General features: G+C 36.3%; 1 protein-coding gene across 1 annotated transcript in view; it reads right to left on the reverse strand.

Moving 5' to 3' along the window:
• The window catches only part of TM6SF1 (transmembrane 6 superfamily member 1), a gene marked incomplete at its 5' end in the record, with an annotated part of 19468 nt that overhangs the window by 7530 nt on the left and 4454 nt on the right, over positions 1-7484 (reverse strand). Inside the window, 2 exon segments of the mRNA XM_009700461.1 lie at positions 2093-2197; positions 6801-6922. Of these exon segments, the coding sequence (XP_009698763.1) occupies positions 2093-2197; positions 6801-6922 (227 nt within the window).

A 7484-nucleotide genomic window follows, 5' to 3' on the forward strand; every position in this document is an offset into this window, starting at 1 on the left:
AGAGCAATCTAAGAAGAATTTTTAAAACTTCCCGTGAACAAAGAATTTGTTCTAACACAAGCTAACCTGACACTTGTTACCAGCCCTAGAGATTCACTAGCAGTCTGCAGCACTGCTACCCTGGAGGCTTGCTCAAATTCTATTGCAAAGGCGATCCACTTGATCACCAATTAAAAAGCTGAAATGCAGCGTCCTCTCAGCTCCTGCTCAGAGGGTTTGCGAGGAAATGCGGACAGCCTGCTTTAAAGATTTTGACTGGAAGATAATTCAGTCAGTTGGCTACGCTGTAGTAAAAGTATAATTGCTATTGATTTGCTCTGATAAACAGACTTTGATCCCAGCAAATGAACTTTCCAATGGAAAATTGCTCTAACAGTGGAAACTTCAGGTTAAGCACCCAATTTTAAGACAGCAAGCTATGAATGTAGTCCAAGAAAAGAGTTGCATTGTGGCAAGGTAGCAGTGGAGAGCAATGCAGAGAGACACATGTTACTTAAAATAACAACAATGAAAACAGAGTAGTAAAGGAGAGATTATGGGATTTTACATTCCTATAGAAAGAACAAGTTCCCAATAAACATGGAGAGACCTAGTTGCAAAAGTAGTTCCTTTTCATAGTAGCCCTTAAAACTACTACAAAAAATACTATTCTAAAATGAGTTAGCAATCTTAGCTATCACTGTGTGTTTTATGGCAAGGCATCGTTAATGCCTAAGTTACAGGACTGAACAGTAAGTTTTGCACAACTTAATTTCATGTTTATTTGTTGTGTGACTTTGAGGGGGAAATGCAAATATTTACAAACAGTGGATATTCCTCCCTGTTCTTTTCCAACATGGGCATCCAAGAAGCACGTCTGAGTGGACTATAATGGGTTATGTTTTATTAGCTTTTTCACAAAATCATGATTACTGCAGGTTACACAGAGATGTTCAGTTGATCTCTGTGTGTATAAGTAAGGCCAATAAGCAGTTCGTGTTTGGTAAATGAAATATATAAGGAAATGACCACACTCTCAAAATCAATAAAAAAATTCCTCTGAGAAATAAAGAAGTGGGATTGCAGAACCAAGTTAGATGTTAGAGCATGAGATTAACATTTCCCACAGCAACATTACACGTAAAACAGCTGATTAACCTGCATCAGTGGTGCTCTGAAGTAGCATGATCTATAAGAAATAAAGCAGTTTGTGACAAGTTAGAAGAAAAAAATATTTTTGAGAGGCAAGTTTTCAGAGAAACAGCAAAAGATGACAGAGTAATGTGAGCAGCGGAACTACAAAAGGACAATCTGCGCTAAGTAAATAAAATGTTGCTTGGATACTTATCATCACCTCTTACTTGAATTATTCTAGACAGGATCAGATCTACAAATCAAGCAAGCAGGCAGTTGTCTAAGACACCTAAACATTTGAGCTCTGTTCACTGAACGATATGTCACTTCCCTGCTGCTTATGACAGAAAATGCTTCAGAGCTGACAAAGGACTAGATTTACCTACTACTGGATTTATCTACTTCAAGCATTTTCATTATTGATTTAATTTCCTCAGAAATCAACTATGCTTAAAAAGCAAACATTTTTAAAAAATCAGCTCTTGGTAAGTACCTGAACAACACATGTTGTTTCTAATGTGGATAAATTTTTTTTTTTTTTCAGGTGGAAATGTTGTCCTTTATCTCATGCAGTGTAAATTAACTTGGTTTCTTATATAATTTTAACTATGCATCTCTGTTTAGAAAAACATTTATACAGCTTTAATTTAGTTGGTTTGTCTCCATGTTCTTGGCTATAATTGTAACCAATGAAAACAGTTTTAGGTCATGTTGATCTGCATTTGGGATGCTATTTACTCTTGTGATTGTGCACCTCCTCTTGCAAAACATACTGTACACAAGGAAAAATGGAGCAGCAAAGCACCACTAATTATTATAAATAATCGATTTGTCCTTTTTATATCTAAGGCCTATTCCAACCCTGAAAGTCACAGGATTTCCCTTGACAAAAATGTACATACTTGTTCACACGATGATTTCAAATTTAAAAGTTTGACTGAAAATTAGAGGCCAGAATATTAAAATATCTTCAACTTACCATGCCCCTAAATATGCAAAACCCCGTTGCAAGAATGAGGTATGCAGCTAACATTAAATCTATTGGTCGTCTTAGGAGTCCTTTCTTCTGGACTTCCTGAACCACCTGCAACACAGAATGCATTTAATTAAAGTACATCCCAGTTCCACATGACGTGTATTTAACTCCAGATCAGTCACTACAAGAAGGGTGAAGCATTATGATAGACGCAGTTAGTTCTCAGTTACATTACTCTATATATCCACTGATTTCAGAGAGACAAAGATTTCCACATCTAAAAAAAGTGACGTCAGACTTTATAGGATGCAGTGAGGAAAATTAATCTGAAATAACTCTAGAAATGGATGGATCCAACTAAAGCCACTTCACTACAGATTAGTTTACTTTCAAATCAACCTAAATCAAATGAACACTACTCCAGCTCTGCAATCAGATAAGGCTTTAAAGAAGCATAACCAACTTCTTCAAAGTTGGGACTTTTGTTAATTGGAATGAATTCATTTTCCTGAATGTCCCTATGTAGAAAAGCTTTGGAAACATAGGTTTGTCTCAAACATTTGAAGTTGAATCTAAAATGCTTTGTAAAAGGACTGTTTGGAGGGACAGCAAAATGAGGGTCCATCTCATTATTGACAGAGAATGCTGGTCTTCAGCAGCCTGCAACACTATTGAAATTAATGGGATATCACTGGCATAAAATAAAAGCTTTTCTGTGGCCAGCTGAGTTCTCTGCTGAGTTCTGTGAGCAAATATTATATCTTAATATGTAATGCAGAAATAGAGAATGAAACGTGTGTGTGTGGAGCACGTGGAAAAGCCTCCTTTCATTCTTTTATTACTGTACGCTGTGGAGTCCTCTGACGGGCACTGAAGCACTTTTTGGCATCTGGATCTGATCTGTTCTGTACCTCCATTCCTCAGCCTCAGAACAGGAATTCCCCCGCTGCACCGCATGGGCAGATGTGAGGGGTTCACACTCTACAGTAGCGAAGGCCATAGAGATATTTAACATGGAAGATGGCTTGGAGGAACCAAAGTAATCTCTCTGCCTGCACAGTAAAACTTACAAGACCCATGGAAATAGTTCAAGGTACACTTTCAACACTGTGTAGTCACAGACAAAATTATAAGCACATCAGAGTATCTTTCTGTAGTTCAGAGGGAAGCCTTTCCCGTTTATATGTGTTACTCATTTCCTCTTCCTTTTTATTAGCTGTGTGTTGGCATGCAGACAGAAAAAGAAAAACCTGATATCCTTCCTGTTACACACTTGTGGAATTGTCCCCAAAGCACAAAACAATAATTAGGATGTAGAGGCACAGTTAAAAGCACTCAGGATCAAGATACTCACAATAAAGTCACCAAAACAGGAGAACAGATCTTGCAAGCACAATTCCTGAGTAAGAACTGCAAGATCTGAATTGTAGTTTAACAAAAATAAGGCTATTTTAAACACAAAAAAGAAATAAAGTGACACCTTTGTTTTTCAAACACAAGTAACAGGTCTGTTTTGTCAGTATGGTGTCATTTCACAGCATTTAAAGTACTAGTGTAGGAATGTTTATAATATTACCTGCAAAGAATGTCTATATTCTAATATTTATTCCTATGAAAAACATGGCCTCCCATGGCTGCTGAGTTGCAAGTCATTTTCAGATGTGGACTCCCTAAGGACAATGGAAAGTTTGAGGGTTGATATATTTTCTTTCCACTTTTGTCTAAGTGTAAAGCTTATATATATATATATATATATCTCACTTCTCCTTTCAAAAGTTATATTAAATGGATGTGCGTATTTACTGTGATCACAAAGCTGCAATAGAACTTTGTACTTGGAGGTTTTGGAGACAAAGCCAATATTAGTGGCAACAACCTTTGGTGCAGTATGAGTTTGTGAAATTGCCAAGGTACAGAAGACTTGCACTTCTTTTCTCTATGCATTCGTTTATGCAACCAAAATGAAAATGCAAAGCTTAAAAAAAGGCAGAAGCAAGAATTTGAAAGACAGTATGCACTTTGCTGACAGACCTCAGCTACGTAGTAATTTTGCCTTGCGTTTCTTTTACACAGCAAAGTCACATCAATACATGCCAAAATGAATTGCGTGTTAAGTACACTGGCCGAGTAGAGATGACCTGCCACAGGTTTCCCATTTATTGCAAATAACACTGAACTCTGCACAGATCTTGCCAACCCTGCTGTTTCTTTTGTGTAGCAAGGAAATGTACAGGCACGCTTTGCAATTTCTGTCACTTCCAGGAAAAAGCTATTTTCTGTAACTTCTAAGAGGCTCCTTACATGATCAGTTTTAAGGAATCAGAATAATCTTGTGTGTTGTCCATAGAAGTAAGTCCCTTCAGAATTCATGAGCAAATCTGAATATATGTCTATTAATTCTGTTAATTAATTTTAAATTACATTAAACTTTTCTGAACCGATATACCTGTAGATAAATCTGCTGGGCTTTGTAAATAGTGCAGCACAGCTTGGTTTAATTCTAAATGAGTGTAACTCCATTCCTCTCCTATACACCCACCTCTATTAGAAAACACCCAAAACTTGATTACGTCTTCTCTGTCCCCACAGTGATTTATTTTTTTTTAACTAACTGGTTTGTAAGAATATTATAGCAATGAATACCTTGGCCAATAGAATATACCTTGCTTCTGTTGCTTTCATGTAAGTCTTTTTCTATGTACTTGCACTATCATGTTTAAAAGCATTATTACGTTTTCTTCCTAAATCTTTTAATACCAACTCTGAAAAATGATAGCTAAAAAACGTTCAATTTTACAGCTAATTGCAAATGATCTATTGAAAGAGAACTAAATATTTTCAGGACTTACAATGATTAGCTAACTGATTAATAGCATTACACACAATTATTTCCTGGAAACAACACTTAATTTAGGACTGAGAGAGTTGTATAAAAAATGAGAAAAATTTATGAGTAGTCACATTAAGATTTAAAGGCATTCTAAGCTATACAGTTATTGAACCCAGGTATTTATGCTCAGATATGGAGCATAAATTACCTGTGAAAATAAAATATGACTTCTAAAAAAGAAACTACTTAGGAAGGGTAGGAGGCCCCAGTGAATGGAATCCAGGCTTTTTCTATGACCTTCCGAGCAAGGAAGCTTAGATTAACAAGAAAGGATTCACTAAGAAGTGCAATGTTAAATTTTCAGATCACCAGCTTTTTATGCACTCTCTTTTTTAAATAAAATTTAAAAACTAAGTTTCTCTGCAATATATACTGAAGTAAAGTATCAAACCTAGGTAAGCAGTTTAACTCCTTATAAGTACAGGAGACATGGCTATACTTCAGTAAATACACAGTCCATCACGTATTTTCTATATCATAGCAATTTCTGTGGTATTCTCAGTACCAGGAAAGCAAACTGAAACCTTCACCCATCCTCCGTGCAAAGGTTGTTCTCACCAATATATATGGCAAAAATCACCATCACTACCTTTAACCATACTTGTCATCTCTACTCTGATAACTCTAAAGAACGTGTTTCTGGTCAGAATTAGCGACGCCTTTAAGTAAATCAGCTCAAATTGTTTTGGGATGGGACATGTGTTTTCCTATAAGCCTGCGCAGGAGAGTAGAAGAGGGTTTGGCTTCTGAAGTTTTCCCTCAATTTGCCTTTCATAGGCATTTGCCCTAAAAGTGGCGATTCTGTAGCAGTTCTTCAAACTTCAGGAGATATGAACATCTGTCTATACTTCTCTTTCCAACTGAAGAATCATGGATGGATGGCTGAATGTTACCTTTCATACATTTCTGGGAAAATGTCAGTGCATCATCTGCTGTTATTCTATGCCATAGGCTACGCCACTTGCGCACTGACTGCCTATTAACTATGGAATAGGAACTAACTCCTTCATCTGTGTCTATGTTTTCAGTTACAGAATGAACCTGACTGAGACTCAGGACCTCTTGTGACGCAAAAATATTAATTGATTATATTACTTACAACTGATACGGTGTGCTGTGGCAATAAACTGGCTTGCTTATAGCAACAAAGAGTTAAAGATCTGTTCTGTGCTTTGTACTGCAGGGATTTATTTTTTTTTATAAAACAGTGCATAAACTATTATTGCATTTTTTGATTGCTCAGTTAATCTTGTTACAGTCCAATTATTAAATTCAAAGGCAAAGGTCTAAGGAGTTTTAAGTAAACATTATTTTTACAGATTTTTTTAAGTAAGTCTGTAAATTATTTTCATATCAATTAATGTACAATGTCTTACCTGTAAAATCTAATACTGCAGAATGCACATACAAAAAATTATTAAACTACATGAAATCTATAAGTCACATGCAGAATACCTTCCTGCAGAGCTTTGGTAAGGATTTTGTGGTGCTTTATGAAGCTGGTATCTGTGTATGTCAATATTTTCATCAGCTAAGAAATTGAAACAGTCAGAAAATGAACAGATAGAGGGTAGTAACACAAGTACACCTAGAAGTTGGTTCTTTACTCTAAACATGAGATTCTCTTGCTTTTTCTTTATCACACCATAATTAAATGGTTCTGCAGTACAGATATTTTTACAGTGTCTACACAGCCTGTCAAATCAGTGAACAGTCACAGTATATTCCATGCTCACTGAAGAACCTGTAAAACTCAGTAGAAACAGCAACCATATTTCAGTTTTCCTAACAGCAACCAACACTCAAATACAATACTACTACCTTGACTGGCGTGTCATGAGTCACTGAAGGTTGGTTATAAATTCGGAACCCAGCCCATATGGGAAGGCAAATATATGGTACACTTAAGAAAAAAGCAGGACACACTTTTGTTCCGTATTTGCCTGTTAAAAAATAATTATGAGATGTATGAGAATTTGTAAGCTGTCTTGCAGAAGAATTAAAAAATATCCTATGTAATATCAAACCTGAAGCAGCTATGGTAATATAAACATAAAACATTAGAAATCACTGTTAAAGCAACACACAAATCTTGTTGAAAATCATGTGCTCAATCGTGGTAGAGTCACAGGTGACAGAGAGCCTATCAAAGAGGAAACCATTTTGGAAATTAGGGGGGGGGTTCGAGAGGACAGGAAACCACTTCTGTCACTTTGCACTAGGTAATCCTATAGGATGGGACAGCTTTGAAATCTCTTAATGGAACCTACTTCAAATAGAGACATCATTCTTTAAAAAACGGAAAATAGGCATTTATCCATTTTTTAAGATCTGATATTGCGTTTGTTTTCCAAAGTCCTAATTCCTCCTACAGGCCTGTACTAATATTTGAGGACAAAACATAAATTCAGAGGGCTATCCTCCACCCAGGTAAATCAGGAAAATCTGTGTCTTTTACAGTGGCTACTCTCTGTGTCAGAAAGGAAGGCAGAAGGCATGCTCTTG

Source organism: Cariama cristata, unplaced genomic scaffold, assembly GCF_000690535.1.
Source record: "Cariama cristata isolate BGI_N322 unplaced genomic scaffold, ASM69053v1 scaffold21205, whole genome shotgun sequence".
Classification (NCBI taxonomy): domain Eukaryota; kingdom Metazoa; phylum Chordata; class Aves; order Cariamiformes; family Cariamidae; genus Cariama; species Cariama cristata.